This window comes from Mirounga angustirostris, unplaced genomic scaffold, assembly GCF_029215605.1.
Source record: "Mirounga angustirostris isolate CCGP_5_RB_7025 unplaced genomic scaffold, mMirAng1.0.hap1 SCAF_3, whole genome shotgun sequence".
Taxonomy (NCBI): domain Eukaryota; kingdom Metazoa; phylum Chordata; class Mammalia; order Carnivora; family Phocidae; genus Mirounga; species Mirounga angustirostris.
In genome coordinates, this window is record NW_026991711.1 from 107869399 (window position 1) to 107893645 (window position 24247).

Here is a 24247-nt window from a genome sequence, read left to right on the forward strand (position 1 = left end):
CAAATGATTCATTTATTTTGTTAACACTGACTTAGAACAAATGTGTGCATAACCAAATCAAGAGAAGTGAAAAGCCAACTTTCTACTCATTAAAGGGCAGAGTTTGTTTTTGATAGGAGACTGAAAATGCACATGAAACATGCCTTATTCTCCTCCTTTATTGATCCTAACAGTAGCCCAAATTCAATATCCTTCTAATATTTACATATTAAGCCTATTCTGGCAAATTGCTACTTGAAACAGATCAATAGTATAATATATTTAAACTGTGATTGAGAACAGAAAAAAATCAGCTGAGAGAGTTTAAGTATTCACAGAAAATGCATAATTAAAGATTTTTTTTTTTTACCTTTACCTGTGACTCAATCTTTCTTTTATTTTAAAGAGAAGTTAGCCAAGTTTTGCAACTGATTCTAAGATTAGATGGGTATGGACATAGCTACTTAGATATTTATAAAAAGTACAAACCTATTCTAAGACAAATAATCTAAGCAATTCTATGTTGTAAACATCTACTGAATTCTCAACTAAAAGTCAAAACAGAATAATTTTGCCTCACTACTAGAATAGATTCATATGAACTCTGATTAGCATAATTTCACAAGTGAACATTATTTTTATTCACAATTTTTGTTGTCTCTCTACTTAGCCATTTTTTTATATAAGAGTACTAAGCCATTTTGTATATAAACACTGACATTGTAGAGGCCCAGAGAAGGCTGACCTAAGATGGGCCACTTGGGCATAAAGATTATTTTGAGTTAAAAGCAATCAAAACCCAACAAATGCAGGAAAAGCTCTTTGCCTCCTACACAACTGCCAAATTTACATTGGATAGGAGAGCCTGTAACAGGAAGAGAACGGTTAACAGAGACCCCCCCTTTACCTAAAAAATTTACCTGCAGTAACAGAGCAACTTGGTTTTTCTAAAGATCTCCTTTCTCCTTCTTCTAATGAGCTTTCTCCCCTTTGTATCCTTAGGCCCCTACCCTTCTCCTGAGTCCTGTATAAGCTCCATGTTGATTCACTGTCTTTGGAATTTCACGTGTGTAATTCCTCGTATGCACACCTATTAAATTTGATTTTCTCCTGTTAATCTGTCTCATGTCAATTTGATTCTAAGTCCAGCTAGAAGGACCATAGGGCAGAGGAAGTTCTTCCTCTCAGACAACATTCAAGAAGAACATGTCATGTTAACTTTGGAATTCTTATCTGTAAATACCATCATAAAGACAATTTCCAAAGGTCATATAGCACCGGAAAACAAAACAAAAATTAGATACACAATTGAATCTCAATGAGACTAACTGCATATTCAGTGGAGTAGCAAAGAACAATGAATAAATAGCTCGTAAGTCGTGAGTGTGGGGTGAAATTTTAAATTCAAGCTTATACCCCTGTAGTGCCCAGAACTCAAATTCTTGCCCTAGAAAAGCTTGACAAATTACTACATGACACATTTGAATGGACCATATCAAGATCAGCCTGTGATTAAAGAAGATGCTGACCATTAAATCCACAAGTGCCAAGGATTTTCTGTATAGACACACAGATTTCTTCAAGTTTGTTTAAGTAATTCCCATACCTTCACTTCTATTTTAAATCTATGGTCCATTTGCCCCAGATCCTCCCTGCCCCACCCAAAAAATATAAAATACAGGTAAGTCACCATCCTACTATTTCCTGAATTCCATCTTAATTTTCTTCAAACACCAATAAGTCTGTTTCAGCTAGTTCATTTGTTTAATTTGTGTCTTTCCTCGCAGGACCATTAATTGATTTTTCTAACTCTCTCTTCAGTGTGAACACAATATATACACTCTGCTCTCAAACTACATATGCTGACAGTGAAAAGGAATACTACATTAAATATAATCCATAAATAACTCAAAAGCCCTAATTTTAGTCAATAGTTTCAGCCTCTTCCTCCTTTTCACAAAGACACTTAAAATTGAATGGCAACTTGATTAACTTAAGCTTACCTCTCTGTCTCCTGCAGGCATTAATGATCAGGAAAATGCCAAAAGTTATGAGGAAAGCTGAACAAAAACAAAAAAGCTCTGTATCTAGGTAATCAATAGTCAAATATAGCATAGCTGACTGTACCCTATTTTATAGCACAAACAACTTAAAAATCATGTAAGAAAACGTTCTAGAATATCGTTATTTCATGAAACTGAAGTATATTATTTATAAAAGAAAATTCCCGTAAAAAGAGTGGCTAAATACCGAGAAAAATATCTAAGACAAATAATTAGTAGATACAATTTTAGAGCTACCAGCTATTGTATTTGAATGCAGAAACTATTATTTTTGCTGGCTCTGAGAGTTTGAGAAAGACAATTGATAAGATCATCTTTTTTTTTTTTTTTTTTAATGGGGAAGAATTTGATGTTTAAAGTTTTAGGCCAGTTTCAGTTGAACTGAAATAAGATGTGGACCTCACTTTCATACTTCCTTCATCTCTATATACCTCAGGCAGAATGCAAGGTCTGGTCAAACAAGACCACAAAAGCTTGGTGGAAAATCATATGTCCTGTCCTGTAGGAGAGAGACCCCTTCTCTGTAAGGTATGCCAGCTCTACCAGGTGATTGATTGATTGATTGATTGATTGATTTTACCTAGTCTCCTCTACTGGTATAGTTGGGCATTAGCTGCCTTAACTCCATCCCCTTCTCTCAATAATTCAAAGCCACCAGTATAAATGATTATGATTAAACCAGAGGTAAGAACTAACTACTGTTCTCTGGGCTGAATCAAGTACACCCATCCATGGTTTTTGTGATGGTGGTTTTGTTAGTTTGTTTGGTTTATATCGTGCTAATTTTCAGGGTTAGTCTATACAGCATGTTTGCCTGCATTTTTTTAAATATGACTACCTGCTAACATTTAAAAATTACGAATTTTGGGGCGCCTGGGTGGCTCAGTCGTTAAGTGTCTGCCTTCAGCTCAGGTCATGATCCCAGGGTCCTGGGATCGAGCCCCGCATCGGGCTCCCTGCTCGGCGGGAAGCCTGCTTCTCCCTCTCCCACTCCCCCTGCTTGTGTTCCCTCTCTCGCTGTGTCTCTCTCTGTCAAATAAATAAATAAAATCTTAAAATAAATAAATAAATAAACAAACAAACAAACAAATAAATAAATAAAAATTACGATTTTTTTTTGTTTTAACTGGATTTCTTGCCTCTCTTGCAAAATGAAAGATCTGGCACAACTGTTTAATGTTCTCTATGGCAAAAATAAGTGGATCTGAGAGGTGAGGCATTAGCTTTCTCCAGTTTTATCATACTTCTTGCCATTACCATGTGAGTCTGGATATTGAAGCCTAGACTCAATTTCCACCGACCATCATGTTCGAATGATTGGGTTTTATTACACCTGACACAATTTACTATTCACAATTATTCTGATTCTATTAAATAAGAATTTGATTTTGTAATTCTGTTTATAAATGAATGAGTTCTGTAGATGGAATGACACATAACTTACCTTTTGGCTGTTTTAATAAATACCCTCGAAACTCAGTACCTTAAAACAATAAACATTTGTTGTGTCTCATAGTTTCTGTGGGTCAGGAGTTTGGGAGCAGGTATATGGGTGGTTCTGGTTTGGGCTCTCTCTTGATATTGCTATAATGCACTGGCTTAGACTGTCATCATCTGAATTTTTTTTTTTTTAATATTATGTTATTCACCATACAGTACATATTTAGTTTTGATGTAGTGTTCCATGATTCATTGTTTGTGTATAACACCCAGTGCTCCATGCAGTACATGCCCTCCTTAATACCTATCACCGGGCTAACCCATCCTCCCACCCCCCTCCCTTCTAAAACCTTCAGTTTGTTTCTCAGAGTCCTTATTCTCTCATGGTTTGTCTCCCCGCTTCATTTTCCCCTTCCTTCTCCTAATGTCCTCCATGCTATTCCTTATGTTCTACAAATGAGTGAAACCATATGATAATTGACTTTCTCTGCTCATCTGAAATTTTAACTGAGATGGAGTTTCTACTTTCAAGATGACTGACTCACATGGCTTCTGGCCAAAGGTCCCAGTTCCTTGCTGTGTGGACTTTTCCATTGATCTATGTGGATGGCCTCATGACATGTCAGCTTGCTTTGCCCTGAGTCAGCCATCCAAGAAAGAGAGGACAAGGAAGAAGGCTCATGCCTTTTATGATCTTATCTCTAAAGTCACACACCATCACATCTGTGTTATTTTATTCATGAGAAATGAGTCACTAAGTCTAGCTCATACTCAAGGGGACAGAAGTTGAGCACTACTTCTTGTAAGAAGTGTCAAAGTGTGAAATTTGGATATAGCAATTTTGATCTTGGGGTCTTGGACTTGGTTAAATCATCAAATCATTGCTTTATTAACCTTCTACTTTTCCTGATCTTAATATTTCTAAGTTCTTTTCAGTTTCTTTTGTATATATTTTTCCAAATAAAACTAGGAACTCTAAATCATTATAATTTATCATCTTTGAGGTTTGAAAAAATGATAAGAAGTGTCTAAAGAGAATTTTCATTTGATTTTAGGAAAACTACCTCTAAATTTTAGAGAAACAAAAACTTTCAGTTAGTTTTTGTTGCCTAGGTAGTATGTCTTGAGGAGCTGGTAAACACTGGTATATAACTGGTAGCTTCATAGCACAATTATTTCCTTGCTTTCTAGATGTGTAATTTCAGTATTACTGAGCAAATGGCTCCTTAAACATTTGTAGCTGTAATCATCAGTAATCCCCTGGATAGTAAGTTGTAAAGTTCTGTTTTACTTTTATATTGCCTTTTTTATATGACTATAATACTTAGCCTCAGCAGGAAACAGGTCATCACCCTTTATTCCATCCCCAAAGAAAAAGGAGAGGTTCTCAAAGAAGGAGGAATTTGAGCAACAGAGCATGTTCAGAGCCAAGCTAGGAAACTTTGTAAAATAAAGTTTGCTCTGCTGCTTCTCTAAGGTACTCTCCTTTAAGTTTCGAACCTCCAAACTAAAGATATATTTTGATATATCCACTGAATGCATTGTTGACAACAGAGGCATCACTAGGTTTTATAATGTTTATTTTTATCTTTCAGGTTTGACCAAACTATGGTGGCAGGGAGGGGTATACACACATGGCCATGCACTTGTTAAAATAATTTTAATGTATGCAAAGTTGGGTTCCCATGCGGTGCTGATGTCCTATCAGTTTCACAGAGCTGACACAATATAGGGATTATGATTTCCTCCAAATTTTCACTCTTCGATTTTATCAGGGAATACAACTGACTTTATTTTATTTAGCTACAAGGAACTACTGCTCTATTTTTGAGACCTGGTTTACAGCATTGAGTTCTGTAAGTTTAGTATTCATTTTCTACTAGCAGCAGGGTGGGTAGCAATCACGTTAGCAGAAATAAACCTTTATAAAGTTTTCCATTATTCTATGAGTAAATGATTTTATAGTATACAAATGTGTGTGTGTGTATATAGATATATTCATTAAAAAGTCAAAGATGTTCTTTGAAATGTTATACCGTATTTTAACATTTTTCCCTCTAATTTATTGTATTCCTCGGCTATATTATTTGCTAGTTTAGGTTGATTTCACAAGGTATATTGGAATTCAATTTTTGAAAACATAATGTGGGTGGTGATTTGGGGATTGTTGCAGAATTTAAACTCTGCTATTTTTACTCAGGTGATTTAAAATATGTACAAATATACATAATACAAAATTTTCTTGTTAATTCGGCAAAGCTGAGTAATATAAAATAGCCTTATTTTCCTTATTGCCTTAAAAGAAAATTATAAATAAATTTATGCTTTTTTTTAACCTACTTGTCAGATATAGTCCTGTTGTGTGTGTGTGTGTGTGTGTGTGTGTGTAACTTCTGAAAACATACAATGAAAAGAATGGCAACATCATATTCTACAAACAATATAGGAATTGTCCAAAGGCTAGAAAGAAACTTGGGACATTATTAAAAATAAGATTTTTTTTTTATAAGTTTAAATTCTTCCTCCGGAGAAAAACTTTAAAAAAAATAACACTAGTTCTAAGAAACAATTAGAAAAAAAAATGGTGACAATAATAGCAGAAAGACAGCCATTTAGGAATAAAACTACAGCAAAAGAAAGTTACTAAACGTCTGTGCCACACTATGTCAGGGATCTGCAAATGCCCAATGAGGTAAAATTCCAGTGTCTTAAAGATCAAATTAAGTGACTCCAGTCTCTACTTTTGACATTTGTAAAAAATTTTACATTTTCAAAAGTGTATTGCCGTACATTTCCACGTGATTCTCACAACTTTATTAAGGCAAATATATTTATTTTCTGTATTTCTCAGCTATTGAAACTGAGATATTCTTTGTGATTGACGATTGGTTGAAACAATCTTATATTCTCTCTCCCTCACAGAAATGTATGTTCTGTTTTGTTTTGCTTGAGAATAGTGTCCATGTTTATGTTTGTACTTGAGAGATAAGTACACTGTCTGCACTTAAAAGATTCTAAATACATGTTGAACTGAACTGAATTTTAATTTTTTTTATATCCCAGACTTATCCTGTTTTAAATAATAATTTCCAATATCTAAACCTTATTCACTTTTATTCAGATATTTTAAGTCTAATTGAAATAAAAGGTGATTAAAACACTTCTTTTAGTAGAGAATAAATTTTCGTATCTTTCTCAATTAACAACTATTTACTTTTAAACTTTATATACTAATCAATAGTCACTAGTGAAAACAAAACCAAAATAATTAACATTTAATTTGAGAAATGATGAGGTGAGGATTGTAGAATATTAATTTAAAAGACTTAATTACCTATATAAATGTTTAAAAATATATTCACATTGGCTTTTCATAAATAGTATATATAGTTATATATATATATAGTACTTCTATATATACATATAATTATGTATATATAGTACACACACACACACATATACATACACTCATACCTGTATGCTATCCAGAATACCTCATATTTAGAATTGCAAATATGAAATCAGTTTTCTGATTTCCCATAACCAAACATAACTCCTGAGATTCTATGTGGAAGATCTAATCCTCATACTGCTGACCTACCATGAATGTCAGTTTAGAGTCAGCCATTCATTAAGTAAAGGCAGAGCCATCCTCACCAAAAAGTGCTTCTTTATGGTATCTCCTCTTAACATCTTTTCTAAAACTCAAACTATTTTGTATAAAAATTCATATTTCAAAAATCAACTTCTAATATCAATACAGAGGATGATTATTTGTTTCATACCCCCCTGTTAGCTTCTTGATTGTCTCATTCATCTAGCATCTTTTTTTCCCCATAGACTGAACCAAAAAGAATGGAAATGAGGCTCAAATCAGTACGACTACTCATCCCTAAAAATAAGAAAGAATTATTTGTGGGAGAATAATTTCATTTCTTGGTCAGTGGGTCCTGTGGCCTTGTTTTTTGAATTATCTGTGTGGATCAAGCTACCCTTTATAAGCAGAGATAAGCCAGATTTGACTTTAATGTGACAAATAAACAAGGCCCTTACACTTTAGAATACTGCAGTAGAACAAAGAAAACAATAGTAAAATAATACCAGTCACAGCCAAGAATCAGTAACGGTAAAGTTTGTATTGCAAACTGTACAAAGTCTCTGATCTGGATAATGTTACAAGTCTGTTTGCTAAGGCTAAAAAAGAAAAAAAAGGGAAAAAAAAAAACAACTCTCATAGAGATGTATAATTTGAATGTGCTTCTGGTATTAATGGAGCAGTAACTTTTCTAAGCTTTTAACAGGTCATAATTAATCAACCCCCAATCAATACATAGCATCCTAGCTATAGAACCATTACACTTACCCATGATGGTTAGGGCTGTAGCTTTTGTTAATTCTTCTTTCATTGACTCTATTACTTCTAAATTACCACCATCCAGGTTGCATCTATTTATGGTTCCATTTCCCGAACTGATCCAATAAAGCTTGTTTTCCACATAGTCTATCGATAGACCTGTAATTAAATTATACAACTTAAACATAACAGTAGCCACTTAAATAGTAATGTTCACCTAGCACTAGATTTGAGGGGAAAAAAATAAGTTGCAAGCTTAGATTTTTGTCTTTAAAAATAAGATCTGGCTAAGAGGGAAATATACTGCTTTAACTATCTGTGGAACAATATACTTTTATAGGCACTTAAGCATTATCTCTGTTGATTATCAGAACAATCTGTGACACTGAGAGCAATGACTGTCTCATTTCATGAATAAGAAAAATAATATTTAGAATAGTTAAGAAATCTTTTTGAGCCCATTGCTAGCAAGTGGACCTTACAGAAATATTAACAAAGTTTTCGATTTCCAAATTGACTGCCTGCCCTCTTCATTATACTGCTCTGCCTCAGAAAATTTTAACGCACAATACTTTTTTGGGAAACTAATATCACTGATGAAATTTTTAATTCCCCCCTACTTTCAGTAAAATTTACTTTAGGCAGTTATAGATTCAAGTTATTGGTTTCAGTGATTTTCAAGGAAATACAAAAGTAGAATTTTAAAAAAACTGTAATGTCACTGAAGCATGGAATTGAGTTGGGCTTATTTAGGATCTGTCATGGGGTGATAAACTAACTCTCTAGTAAGGGAACCAAGCCAAAGGCTTAAGATCATTATCCCCACGTCACAGTATATCACTGCAGGTTAGCTTTATTGCATTTTATGGACAATTTCATATGTTATAGTGGTATTCGTGGTTTTCAAAGGTCTCAGGATATGTATATTTTGATTGCCAAGGATTCTTGGTACACATCTACTTAATTACTGGTATGTTCAGTAGGCTCAGGGTTCATGTTATAACAATAACTCTGTGGTTCCATGTTGGTCTTCTATGACCCACAACTACTTATGGAAAAGCAATGTGGACATATACTCAGGCATACAGTACAATAAATTGGTTCTGGAATCTTCCTCCGAGAATGAAGGAAGCAAACCACACACACACACACAAAAAAAAAAAAAAAAAAGAAAAAGAAAAAAGAAAAAATCCCTTCCCTATTTAAAAAACAAACAAACAAAAAACTAACACAAATTTTAAAAAAAGGAAGAAAGGAGACACTTGGAGAGAATCACATGAGTTCCAGTGCATTGAGAAAGAGTTAAATATAGTCCAAATATTTATAGCTACAGATAGTCCCAATCCAGGGAGCAGAATTAATTTATCAGAACAGTTTTAATCAAGTAGAAATAATACTACAAGTCTATACAATATATCAGCTATTTATTGATTTATTGGTATGTTTTATCCAAGTCTGAAAGGTACAGAACAAACCTAATAAATAAAATTAGACATTTCAGGGATAAAGTTTTCAGATTTTTTTTTATGACTACTGTGAGTGATTAGCTTTAAGAAAATAATCAAATAAAAACTATCACATTCATATTCTTTGGTGTAATATTTTCAGGTCGAAGGTAATCCATCATTCAATTTTTTTTATCAGAGAAAGTTCAGTTATTCTGTAGGTACTTCCTGAGTCACCTCCATGCATTTTTTCTGGTAAAAATCTTGGTTTAGACCACTTATTGTTCAGATGTGGTCTACTTACCCTTCTGCTTAGTTGGCTCTCTAAATCATATAATTCTATCTTTAATCAGCAATGAAGAATATCTTACCAGAGATTTATGGTACAAAATATATGCCAAACATTTTGTAGTCAAATCTTTATCAAGAAGTGAACTAATACATTTATGAAGAATTCCTTCTAAGCAGTTATCTATCCCTCTAGATATTCCAAATTTCATCTCTCAATCAAGCCAAACCATCAGAGAGCTACCTGCATTTTTAGATTGCTGGATTTTTGTCCCTCACTTAATCTGTTGGTGAATTGAGCTCTGACATTGTGCCTTTGATTTAAATGAAGGATGCTATAAAAAGTAGCCATAGGAAAACCACTGTTACACTTCCCAGGATATAGCGTCTGAAATAATATATCACATAGTGACCTCTTTATACAAGGACCCATGGGAGAAATTTCTTTCAGGGGTCAGTGCCAGAAAAAGCTATAGTAGAAAATATAAAATCGTAACTGATCATATTTATCTCTTTGCTTTGGCTGCAAAGAACCTAAAGAGTCATATTTGTGACCCATCTGCAGAAATTGTAAAGGAATTGCATTTACACCACTAACTTCACTCCTGGCTTCAATCAACTAATTTATTACTTTTCTTCACCTTGATTTTTAAAATCAATATTCTAGTCGGCCTTTCTTAAGGGATTAAATTTGTCTAAGTTTCCTCAACCCCTTTTTTTGAAGGAAAAGGTGCGTTAATACCAAATGTGCCCAACTCCAGATTAACCCACAGTGTCAGAACTTTCTCATTCACCTAACACCCTGGATTTCTGGACTCTAACACTGGCTGTGTAAAGCAGTCATACAGAGCAGGGAAGTTACTGTGTTGGGGTCAGAGTTGCCCAGAGTTTACTACTCAACATTTTTGTTCATGGACTATGAGTGCCTAAAGAAAAGAAGCAGGGTGGTAGTGAGCTTTGATCTTCAGTACCGAACGTAATGCCTAGAGAAGAGAAGAAAATTTATAAACACTGAATGCATGAATGGGTTATTTAATTCCCTTGTGAAAATTGTAAGTTGTCTTCAAGGAGTTCTCCCTACTAAAGTTGAATTATCTCCACAACATAATTTTTTAATATACTATCTATACCCGGAAGCTATGACAAAAGAGAAGGGCAATGATTCAATAGGTCTACTTGGCCTGGCTTAGGTCTTTGCATCAATATTAGGATGGAATAGTTTAGGACTAATCATTTTAAGATTCACAGGAAAAAAAATAACAAGTCCCTATATTAGCCTACATATTCTTTTGATAAGTCACTTAGCTACCTATGGGTATCTTCTCTTCTGTTAAATGTATTAGCTTAATCTCTGAATGTTCTTGAGCATATTTATTCATGGGTTTATAAAATAGAATTAAATTTTTTTAAGATTTTATTTATTTATTTGAGAGAGAGAGAACATGAGCCGGGGGAGAGGGAGAGGGAGAAACAGACTCCCCACTGAGCAGAGAGTCTAAAGTGGGGCTCCATCCCAAAACCCTGAGATCATGACTGGAGCCAAAGACAGATGCTTAACTGACTGAGCCACACAGGTGCCCAGAATTGAAATGTTTTAAAAATCCTATTATGAATTCAAGAAACTGGTGATATGTTTTAAATTCACAGATACATGCATGTTTAGAAGTACATATTTTTAAAGCCTTTAATGTAAATGTTTTCACAGCATAAGATTTTTTATTTCGTTATTCTCATACACTTAGGTCTTAATAACATTGAAGAATTAATGGTGTCCATTTATTGGAATAATTGCTGAATCGAGTCTCTATTGCACTATTTCAAAAGATGAGTCACTAAGCAGTAAACTGATGCAGTTGAAACTACTCAGTGATTTTATTTTTTTATTTTTTTTATTTTTGTTAAAGATTTTATTTATTTATTTGACAGAGAAAGACACAGCGAGAGAGGGAACACAAGCAGGGGGAGTGGGAGAGGGAGAAGCAGACTCCCCGCCGAGCAGGGAGCTCGATGCGGGACTCGATCCCGGGACTCCAGGATCATGACCTGAGCCGAAGGCAGTCGCTTAACCAACTGAGCCACCCAGGCGCCCCTACTCAGTGATTTTAGAATGCTAAATCAATAGCCATGAGAAAACAGATCAAATACAAGCATGTTTATAAAGTGTCCTAAAACCTATGCAAAGAGATATGATTATGTTTGTACTAAAAGGTCCTCAGAATGAGTGAGGGTGACTGAGATTAAAACATCTTCACAAGGACTGTTGGATCTTTCTACAGAATATACCACTATTAATATAGACTTGTTTCTATAAGACATGTTTATTTTTAATATCATCTGGATTTGGTAATCAAAAGAGGAAACCTAGATTCAATAATGTAACAGGTATATCAAAGGAAGAAATGTCATCATTTAAATTTAAAAGCCTTTATGAAGAGAAAAATCTATATTTTCACCCATCTTTTCTATTATTGTAAAAATGCAGAGTTAATTCATATGCTTTCATTCTGACCTTTTTTATTTTAAGCCAAAGATTTCCCTTAATGTATTATTTTAACATTTTGATTTAAGTAGCCCAGTGCATTTTTTAATTGAGACAATGTAATTTGCCAAAATTATGTAATTGCTCTCATACTAGAAATACATTGATATAAAAAACTACGTAATATTTTTTAGAAAAAAATAGTCTAACTGTATTTTCATATATTACTAAAAAAAATTAAGTCCATTGAGTTTTAAATTTTGTCACAATTAAGATTGGGAAGTTCAGGGATGCCCGGGTGGCCCAGTAAGTTAAGCATCTGCCTTCAGCTCAGGTCCTGATCTCAATGGCCTGGGATGGAGCACCATGTCTGGCTCTCTGCTCAGCAGGGAGTCTGCTTCTCCCTCTCTGTCTGTCCCTCTGTGTGCTCTCTTTCTCTCTCAATTAAATGAATAAAATCTTTTAAAATTTTTTTAAAGATTAAAAAAATCCTGCGAAGTTCACCTTATGTGTCTCACTTCTTTTTTAAATGACTCAAAATTAAATCAATGTACTATACAATATGGAATTGAAGCAAAAATGCAAATATATAGAAAAAAAGGAATTTTTAAAATTAATGCTTTCTAGACATGGTAATTTCCTAATATTTTTCTGACACCAAATTTCATTTCAAATTTTTCATCCCTGGCTATGCATTACAATTATCTGGAAAACTATTAAAAATACTGTTTCCTGGGCTTCACTCCCAGAAATTCTAAGTTAATTTGTTTGAGTTGGTCCCAGGAATCAGTATTTTAAAAAAAAAATGCTTCAGGTGATTTAGAATATAAACATTAAGAAATTCCTTTTAAAAATTGTATATTTTTTATAAACCTTCAAATTTGAATATATAATAAGTTTAATGAGGCCTTTTAAGTATTGCTGGGAAGTGTATTATGAGGAGATCTCTTTGGAGACAGAGGAACACTAAAGATATAGATGGGAAAGAAGGCATACTATGGATATTAAAACATAAATAACCTTTAAAGCCTCTAGACATGTATAAAAAAAATTGACATTTTCTAAATTTTCTCCTTGTAGCATTATCTTCAGATAATAGAATACAACTCCTTCTGCATCTAGGATTGTGATAGTTGTAGAAACGGACTATTGAAAATACACAGTAGGTGAAGAAATATCATAAAATTGCATCCCGCAATATACCTGTGGAAGAATTATGATATTCTAGATACTCCGAAATGTAGATCTTTGCAGAGTTCATCAGAAGAGGCGTGATTTTTCTGGGAGGCAAAACTGTTTCTGAAACACTGAATTTTTAGTTCCAAAGGAGCATGGTTTTTCCATGAGGAAGTAGAGTGGGGTTAATTGCCTATTCACTATCAGGCTATCTCAAAAAATATCTCTTAAGAATGCTTAGATTTTTAAGTGCAGGAATAAATAGGCTGAGGAAACCTGAGCACTCCTTGTGCTTCATCCCTGGCTTCTCTCTGAGGTAAATATAAATATACGGTACCATCTTTCAGTCAGCTTGTCTATTCATTTCTGGGTTAATCTACAAAGGACTAGTCAGCCTCCACCTTGCTACACCCTCATTTCACCATTAGGAAATTGTAATAATAATAATATAAGAGTGTCTAGCACATAGAAAGCGCTCAATAAAAACTAGCTATTTCTTTAGTACTACAAGTTCTTGTATTTCCTTTTAAGGCTAAAATACTAGTCTAAAATTTGCAACTATCTCTTTGGTAATCCCCACAACCGATAGTTTTGAGATAACTTAATGTGAGGTGTATTCAGATTGTGCATTTCTTCGTTACTACAGTATCTCTCAATTACGCACATACATCAAAATTAGAACCTTTTGTTCTGTGAGACCCAATAAAAGACATGCTTCAATCTGGGAGAAAATATTTGCAATCCACATATCCGACAATAAAACACAACTCCTTCTGCTTCTAGGATTGTGATAGTTGTAGAAACTGGCTACTGAAAACACACAACAAATGAATGAAAGACTAGTATCAACGAAACTACACTCAAAACTCAACAGTTAAAAAAATCCAATTTAAAAAAATGGGCAAAAAAAACCGAACAGATTCTCACAGAAGAAGATATACAAATGACAATTAAGCACGTGAAAAAGATGTTCAACATGAAAAGAAAATACAAATTAAAGTGACAATGACATCTCTACACACCTGTAAGAATGCCTAAAATAAAAATAGTGACAACACTAAATGCTGACAAGGATGCAGAGAAAAACTGGATCACTAATACATTGTTGGTGGGAACGAAAGTGATACAGCCCCTCTGGAAAACAGCTGGGCAGTTTCTTATAAAACTAAGCATCCTGGGCGCCTGGGTGGCTCAGTTGGTTAAGCGACTGCCTTCGGCTCAGGTCATGATCCTGGAGTCCCTGGATCGAGTCCCGCATCGGGCTCCCTGCTCGGCAGGGAGTCTGCTTCTCCCTGTGACCCTCCCCCCTCTCATGTACTCACTCTCTCTCATTCTCTCTCTCTCAAATAAATAAATAAAATCTTTAAAAAAAAAAAAAACTAATAAGCATCCTGTTTTCATAGGACCCAGCAACTGCACTCCTGGGAATTTATTCCAGGGAAATAAAAACTTATGTTCACACAAAAACTTGTACATGAATGTTTACAGCAGCTTTATTTATAGTAGTCAAAAATTAGAATCATCTCATAACCTGCAAGAGGAGAATGCTTAAATAAATTGTGGTATTGACATATCATGGCCTCCTGCTCAGCAAGAGAAAGAAGAAAAGTACTGATAGATTCAATTTCAATGGCTCTCCAAGGATATAAGCTGAGTTGAAAACAGCCAATACATTAGGTTACATAGTGTATGACTGCATCATATAACATTTTAAAAACAAAAAATATTGGAAATGGAAGACAGATGGTGTGAGGAGGAAAGGGGAAGGAGGTGGTAGGCATGAGAGAGGAGGTGTGGTCATAAAGGGGCAGTAGGAAGGACCACTGTGGTGTTGAAATTACTCAGTATCTTTTTTTTATTCTTTTATTCTTTTGTTTTTCCACTTATCCATAAGAACTTCATTCATTGTATTCATTATATTGACTGTGGTGTTAGATATAGGAACCTGCGCATGTGGTAAAATTAGATCTAAAATTAAAGATGCAAATAAATACAAGTAAAACATGAAATCTGAAAAATATTAATGGATTTCATGAAGGTCGGGATCTGGGTTGTAATATTTCATTAGAGTTTTACATAACGTTCCAATGGGGGAAAATTAGGTAAAGTTTATATGGAAAGTCTCTGTCTTATTTTTTATAACTTCGTGTGAATCTAAAACTATCTCAATAAAATTTTTAATTAAAAAAAAGCATATTATTCAGGAAAAAGTTGAGTACATAAGGGATCAGAATATGCCACTCCAAAATATGTCACTTTGGCTTAAGAATTATTTTGATTTCAAGACAAGTGAGAAATAGCAGACAAAAAATAAAAGCTCTTTGCCCTCCGTTTTTGCTAAAAGCAGTCCTATCCACTTAATCACTAGAGACCAGTCTAGACTCTTACCAGCCAAAGGATGGCGCAGAGAAGAATCTACGTAATAAACCTTACTAACACAACCCTTATCTTCCATTCGTTTCCCTCAGATATTCCCTTCCCATAGTTTGCCTCCCTTGTAAGTTTAAAACCCTTTTCCTTTGTTTTGTCACTACTGTTTTGTCATTATTTTCTTTTGTCATTATTCTACAAGTTTTCTGTTCTTTTAAGATGCTATATGAGCCGAAATTCTAACCGCTCCTTTGAGTTACTGATCAGTGAGTTTCCCTACATATGTGTGTGTTACTCTTGTTAATAAACTGTTTTTCTCTGGGTAGTTTGTCATTTGTCAATCTAATTTCCAGGTCCTTAGCCAGAGAAAGGAAAAAAAAAAGGTGGGGGGAGGGTCCGTGGTGGTTGTTTTGTTTTTTTTTTTCCTCCACTGCAAGTGTCTAAACTATTATCTTAACCAGATCTAAATTCTTTCTTGAAATCATCCCTCTTCATTCATTCTGCTTTAAGAAGTCACTGACAACAAATAGAGTTACAGAACTAAGTTAATTAGTTCTTTGTTGCTTATCTCATGGAGCTAAGATTTCAGCATCTGCCTCATCCTCCCTCGCATTAATCATTTTATCTCAAACAATTTATCCCATATTTCAAGATCTTGATGATGGGCAAAAATTATGTGTGACTTGTGAAAATAGCACATGCAAAATTGGAGGCAAGATCAGACTCAGTGACAGGCTTTTCTTGAGGAGTGTTTTGTTCTAAAAGATCATTTAAAAAGGTTTAAGACCTATTGTTTTATAATTCGTCAAAACTATATTTTATAGCTTGATAGGTAGAATAGAACAAAATATTTTTAAAAGCACTGGATTGTGTCATTTGAATATTTTAAAATTAGAGTTCCTGTCAGTGTAATCCCAAACATCCCCTAGTGTTAGATTTTTTTCCCTAGACACACAGAAGAACTCCGAGTTTTCTAGACATATCACGAATGTGCCTTTTATGCTTATTTTCCTTTCTACTAAGAATAAGGTAAGCCCCTTCTCTTCTGTCCCTGCCTTAAAAACAAAAGTATATTGTTCCTTCAAGATCCAGTTGAAATTTCAAATATTACCAATTTGGGTACTACACTTTCCTCTATTTTTCTTGCTCACACAACATTGGTTGTCTCCTCTCTTTTCACAGTATCTACTTATATAACCTTTATGGTGTCTGGAAATAGTACTCAGGAATGACACTTCATCAGATGATTTGTAATTATTTCTGTCTTTTTATGTCACTGGACTATGACCTTCTTGATAATGTATCCCAGGTTTTATTTTCAGGTTCTGGCACCTACTATACACTTCGTAACCTTTTTTTAATAACTTTTTTTTTTTAGACTTGATCACATTTGAAAGAATGAGTAAACAAATGATCAGATTAAAAAAATATAATAAATTTAAATTATTTTTGTGTATATCAATGTGTAATTTTGTTAATTCCTCTGGCCTTTTTGTAAGCTCTAAGTTCTTAACATTTCTTTTGGGGAACATGACTTTATATATTGATTATATTCCATACATAATAAAAGTGACTGTGCTGAGTAATAAGTATATTTAAATAATATAACTGCATATATCAAGCAAGAAAATATATACAGAAATTTGTTTTAACCTTATGTTTAAAAAGTGAGGTCCCTTGAATTCTTTTGATGTGATAAAAAGTGTTTATGAATGTTATCCACGAATAGATTTCAAAATTCACATTATACAGCATATGGGTTGGAATGATTAAATAATAATTTTAAAAAAAGTTTGGTAGGCTTCAAAAAGGTGCACTTGAAGGTTGAGAGTAAAGAAATGACTTTTGGTTGAGATTACATTGAAAATGAAGGGAAAATATCAAGAAAATAAAATACATAGTACACTAGATTCTTAAGAATAAACCATGAAGGATAATGCTGATTGACAAGCCAAGTTGCTTTATTTGAGGCTTAAGGGATAAAATTCATAATATGTAAACATTTTTTACATGGAAATGGCTTTAAGTAGTAAATTAAAATCCTCTGTTACACAAACTGCTTTAAGCACTTAATGTATCCAAGACTGAGCAATAAATCTTAATTGAGAATATTTAGTTCAACAATGGATAACTGGAATGTTGATTTGTATTTAACAGAAACAAAGTTATTTAGCCCAAACTGCCTAAAAGCTCCAATTACTTAGTCTTCAGTGATACACAGTCCTAAAATGCCAAGTTGGGTGTTTTGATAAGATTATGATGAACTTCTATTACAAGTATGTCATACATATGGATTTAACAACAAACAAGCAAGGGAAATCCAGTGAATTCCAACATAAAAACAATTTCACAAATTAGAAAGCTTAGTATATCAGTGACATTGCTGTTTAAAAGTAGCATTTAAAGATTTGGAAATAATTAATAGTGAGGCACGATTGGCGCAGAGGTGGAATTGCTTCTTGTGTTCCCTAGCTGCTTAGAAAAGCTGACTGCTGTGTCCTAATTGGGCCCGCATTTCTCAGGAGTACCTAGGTTCTGAATTTTTTTCCTCTACTTTCCATGCTTGAAAGAATACCAGTTTTATTCCCTGATCTGAGCTTGAGGTCAGGTAATTACTATATGAAATCAACCTCTCTGCGCATAGCATAATGGCTAAGGTTTAATATGGCTTTGGAAGCAGATAAACCTGGATTTGAATCCCACTCCACTATCCATCACAGGCAACCAATTTTTTCAATAAGCCTCACTTTCTGTATCTATAAAAGAAGGATAAGAAACCCTTCCAGAAATGATTAATGTGAGATAATTAATGCAAAGCATTTTACAAGTGCTTGACATATTCTAAGTGCTTAAAAAGTAGTCACTATAATTATGTTATTTTTGTTGCCAAAGTGATGATGGTTCTACTGTATAACGCATCCCAGGCTAAGGACAAGCAAACACAAAGGTGGGGGTTCATGATGAGAATACAGGTTCCATAAAGGAGGATAGATAATGATTGATTTGAGTTGATACTTCCCAGCCTCACCAAACAGAATATTGTGTTTTCTCCTTACATCTGGGAAAAAATAATTTATAATCTGATAACCAATATGCCCGAGGAGAAAAGTAACTGAACGGTAGCTCCTCCTTTCCTAATCACCTAATTTTCTTCATGGAAATGGTTTAGAGAATGCAGTGGGCAGGAGTTTAAGCCAGAGATTGCCCAGACAGACTCATCATGAAAAAATAATTACAATAATTTCCTGCAGTGCAAAATATCAGTGCAGTTCGATAAGTAAATAACAAAGTAATAAATATCCCTATGTATATGTATTTCATGAATATGGTGATCATGTATACCAAGAAAAATAGGTTTGTATTTATTTTTTACACACATTCATGTGTCCACCCACGGTACTGGAAAATTCCATTTTAGAATTCATCTCAGGGGAATAGCTCTAAGAGAATCTTATGAAGTGGGATTACAATGCCATCAATTCTCGGGAGTAATTCAAAGATTCTTCTCTATCAAATGTTTCCTTATGAGACTTAACCTTCATGCTGAAAGAGGCCTTTGGATGCCTCCATTTGACCTCAAACTTTCTAGCCTGGTTCTTCTTTCCAGCTTGGCTTTTGGCACAGGTGGAACCTTGAGGGCAAAGCATTCCCTGATAGGAACCAAAATTACCCCCTGAAGCAATAAGGACTGCCCTGAGCCAGAAAGACCCCTCCCGGGATTGACTCCATGATGATGATCCATTTGACTTTCACTGCCTACCTGCACTTACCCACCACCTTTGCCCCCACACTTTTGCTTATAAAAACCTGGAAGTATTTTCATCATTCTGGGGGCAATCTCTGAGACATTGAGTCCACTGCCTTCCCAGTGTTGGCCTCACTGAAATAAACTTGTTGCTGATGTCACCAACACTCCTTTCTCTGCCTTTGGATTTTGTCAGCAGTGAGTGGCTCAACCTGGTCCCCTTGGGACCCCCAGAGCCAGGGCCTTAGCTACAATGCTATACTAAATAGCAATTCAATTTTATATATAAAACAAACAAACAAAAAATAGTCCACTTACTTGCGTCACTGCTCTAAACTCTCCAGAGGAGAAAAAGTAAGTAAACAATAGCAAAAATAATATTTTTAAAAAAGAAAACAATAATCTGAAATGCTTCAGATTTTGTGTAAAGTAGTAAACAATATGTTATTGAATATATTTTAAGAAAATGTTTCAAGCACACAGTGAAAACATTAATTTTTTTAAAAAATAGTTATTATGCAACATAGTTTTAACCTTTTTTTTTTTTTTTAAAGATTTTATTTATTTGAGAGAGAGTGAGTGAGAGAGAGAGCATGGGCAGGGACAGAGGGAGAGGAACAAGCAGACTCCCTGCTAAGTAGGGAGCCCGATGCGGGGCTCGATCCCACGACCCTGGGATCATGACCTGAGCCGAAGGCAGACACTTAACAGACTGAGCCACCCAGGCGCCCCCAGTCTTTAACCTATTTTAATCAATGCCTATAATAGCTTGAAACCCGCATCATCTTACCTGGCCTCCATCCCTCCCAAATAAAGAATCTGAAGTGACTGAATATAGATAGGACTTTCCTGCTGTAAACTTATTCACAATGATATTTTTTATAGTTAATTTATAAATAATAGTCTCTCTAGCCTATTGGGCTAGATCAAAAACTATAATAACAATCAGAATGAGGGCGCCTGGGTGGCTCAGTTGGTTAAGCGACTGCCTTCGGCTCAGGTCATGATCCTGGAGTCCCGGGATCAAGTCCCGCATCGGGCTCCCTGCTCGGCAGGGAGTCTGCTTCTCCCTCTGATCCTCACCCCTCTCATGCTCTCTCTCTCTATCTCATTCTCTCTCTCAAATAAATAAATAAAATCTTTAAAAAAAAATAATCAGAATGAATAAGGTATTACTGTACAAAGAAGTTAATTTTATCTTTACACTAACTTGACCAAGTCTATTTTTGTCCAATTCTTTCTTTCTATGAGAAATCTCTGAGGTGCTAAGGAAAGCTAAATGGCCACAGGGTTAGACAGGAGAGGGAGAAGAAAGAGCAAGAGGCACATGTGAAAAAGCAAATTTGGAAATGAAATATTTCTAATTTTTCCTCTCTAGTTAGCCATGCTTTGATTTATAAGCAATCCTGTGGACAGAATTCTTACACTTCATACTTTGAGAAAATTTTGTCATAAATACAAATATTTCCTACTCATCAGATAATTGAAGGGGAATGCAACATGGACAACACTCAGATCACTTAATATGCACTTCTTTCACAAAGTAATCTTACTCAACTATGATATATAAATAAATCTTGGAATTATTCAATCATGTAAGATCCTGTTGCTATTGGATAAGAAACAGTGGTCACCTCATTCAGCAAATATTTGTTGAAGATCTACTTATATGTCAGCACTGAGCTATGAGTTAAGGACACAATGGTAAATAAAACAGATATGGTCCCTAACTTTGTAGTTTCCTTTCTAGCTGGTAAGCAGTAGTTATTCAAATATTCAACAAACAAACGGAAGTCTAAAATAATGACAGGAGCTATAAGGTGAAATGGTGCTAGAGGTGTCTATTTTAAGAGACTTTGGCCTTGTCAAGGTAGGTCAGGGAAAGCTTCTTTGAAGAAATAATATTTGATTTGAAATCTGGCAGATAGGCAGACAACTGAGATGGGAGACATTTCTGGGAAAAGGAATACCTTGTTAAAATACACTGTTGGGGGAAAAAGTCTGACAAGTTGAGAGAAGCAAAGAAGGAAAATATGGCTGGAGTGGATAACTTTGAGTCATACTACAAGTCCTTTTAGGTAGTAAACTCTATGAGGAAAGCATTCATATCTCCCCTTTTTGCCTTGTTTCTCAGTAACTGGCACTCTGTAGGAACACATTTTTTTTCCATTTTCTTCAAGAGGCCCACATACATACAAACTACACGTGAATCCTTACCACAAGTTTCTGACTCTTTCTCATTAGTATGTCATTGCTACAAAGCAAGTATTACATAAAAAGTCATCTTTGTGTCATCCATAATGCTTAGCATAACACATTAACATTAGCCACTTGATACATGAATTTGGATTTAAGAAAGAAGGGTTATTGTAGAGATGTCTTTCTTTTTCTTTCTTTCTTTCTTTCTTTCTTTCTTTCTTTCTTTCTTTCTTTCTTTCTTTCTTTCTTTCCTTTCTTTCTGTCTTTTCTTTTCTTTTCTTTTTTTTTAAATTTAGATGTGGCTACTTCTGAAACATTCTTAAGCATTGTTTCTTTTTCTCCTCCTAGGTTAAAAAGGACATATTATCATCCTTTATATAATAATCTATATCAAACATGTTAAATTCTGTAAAATAAAGTCATTTGCCCAGCTTCCATTCAGAAAGCATGGCTAATTAATGATAGCTAAATTTTGTTCACTTACTGTTTCTGCTTAATAGAGCTTTTACTAGATTTTATGTAAATATTTATGGAAATTTACATTTGGATCAATATACACAATTGCTATATTTGCAGGCATATAGATCAGTGAGTAAAATATAGGAAAGTTTGTGTTTAGAAATTGTGATGTTCATTTAATGTATCAACCCGGCTTGGCTATCATCCCCACTAATCTAGATTTTGCTGTGATGGTATTTTGTAGATGTGGTGACTATTTGCAATCAGTTGACTTTAAGTTAAGGATATTGTGCTAAAAAATCTAGGTGGGTTTGATCCAGTTAGTTGAAAGGCCATAAGACTAGAACTAAGGTTTCTATGAGGAAGAAGAAATTGTAGCCAAGGTCTACAGTTTAAGCTGCTGCCTGAGACTTTCTATCCTGCCAGAGGATTTCAGATTTGCCTAGCCAGCCCCCACAATCTCATTCCACAAACCCTTGTAATAAATCTCTTTATATATCTGTATCTATATGACTACACATCTCTCTCTCTCTCTCTCCCTCTCTCTCTATCTATTCATACACACTACTGGTTCTGTTTCTCATGAAATCCTGAAAGACACACAACTGTCTCCCATCTCCTATTGTAGATTCATTTTTTAGAATCAGCTAGTGAAGAATACATTAGTGAACACAATTCTTCACAAATGATGCTTTTATTATATTTTAAATGAGTAAAAAGAAAAGCCAAAAAGAATCTATGAAACAAAGGCTTAATTTTATAGATGAGAAAACCCAAAACACACCTGATTGTCTACATTAATGTGGCTTTACTATCCACTGTCTCTAATGTCATAACTTGCTATTCTAAGAAACTTCTGTCTAGTAAATTGGGTTGAAGATAATATTATTGCAAATTTCAGAAACTTCCTGGATAGCCCATCAACTCTTCAGCAAAAAAGAAACAAATGACACTTTATACATCAGGACTCTTTGACCCATGTTCCCTCAAAATCTATCTGTATCTACTAATCCAGAATTATATAATGATCCTAACCACGCCTCCAATTGAAACACCTACCCTACACCAGATTCCCAAATCTCAATTACTATTTCAGTGTTGCTTTTTCTTCTCTGAGACACTGCGAAAACATTGATGACTTAAAGTTCTTTCTCAGTGTGGGAAGTAAAAAACTCAGCTTTGTCTAAACAGCAGGTTGTTTTAGGGATATTTTGAAAACCCAGTATTTAACATAGAGAAGAGAAGAAATTAATAAACACTCATATATTCACTACCCAGAACTGAACAATATTAATATTTTACTATATCTAATTTGAGTCTTTTTATGAAATATGAAATAAATTTTACTAATACAGTAATGTCCCTTTTGGTAAAGATGAAATTTTCTTGTGAATGCCATTATTGTTCCTTCCCAAAGAGAACTGCTATTATAAAATTGGTATGCATATTTCCAGTTTACCTTTTTCCATTTATTTTATAAATATATTCATCCTGGAGCAATACATATTAATGTTGTATGTTTCATTTTGAACTTACATAAGTGGTATCCTATCATAATACCACTCTGCTAATGACTTTTCTCACTCAATGCTTCTGAGATCTATTTATGTCTTTTTGTATACATAGATACATAAACATACTTGTATTTCAGCACATAGACATGCTGTATGTATTTACTCATTCCTCTTTTGATGAAGATTTAGGTTCTTTCTAAATTTTTTATTATTATAAACAGTGATACATTGAATATCCTTGTACTTGTGTCAAGGCTATATTCTTGAGAGTGTATATATTCTAATATATATATATTAGAGTATATATTCTTCAGAGTATATAAGTATGGAGTTCCTGGGACATAAGACATTGCATATGTGTCTTTAATTCTAAAAGTAGCTCCAAAAGGTAGACGTTATTATCTTTATCTTATAGATAATAAAACTGAGCCTTTGAAAAGGAAAGAAGAATGTTTAAAGTCACAGAATTAATATAAGTATCAAAGCAGAGATTCAAATCCCTGTTTGTTTGGTTCCTAAAACAACTTTTTCCCCAACCATATTGTCCCTCAAACACAGAAGAGGAATGTTTTGTGTGAATGTGAAAATTACTAAGTTGTCCTTAGTTCTAGGTTCCTGAAGTTCATTCTTCCTCTTGAAACTTACACCTTGAACAATTTAATTCACTTAATTTGGAGTGGGCAGTTACAGTTGGCAAATGTTAACAGATATGTTAATGACCTACCAAAATAGAAAT

General features: G+C 34.2%; 1 protein-coding gene across 1 annotated transcript in view; it reads right to left on the reverse strand.

The window, feature by feature from the left end:
• LRP1B (LDL receptor related protein 1B) overlaps window positions 1–24247 on the reverse strand; it is a 1839752-nt gene that overhangs the window by 533761 nt on the left and 1281744 nt on the right. The window contains exon 32 of the mRNA XM_045868938.3: window positions 7846–7995. Coding sequence (XP_045724894.2) covers window positions 7846–7995 — 150 coding nt within the window. The remainder of the gene's footprint in view (window positions 1–7845; window positions 7996–24247) is intronic.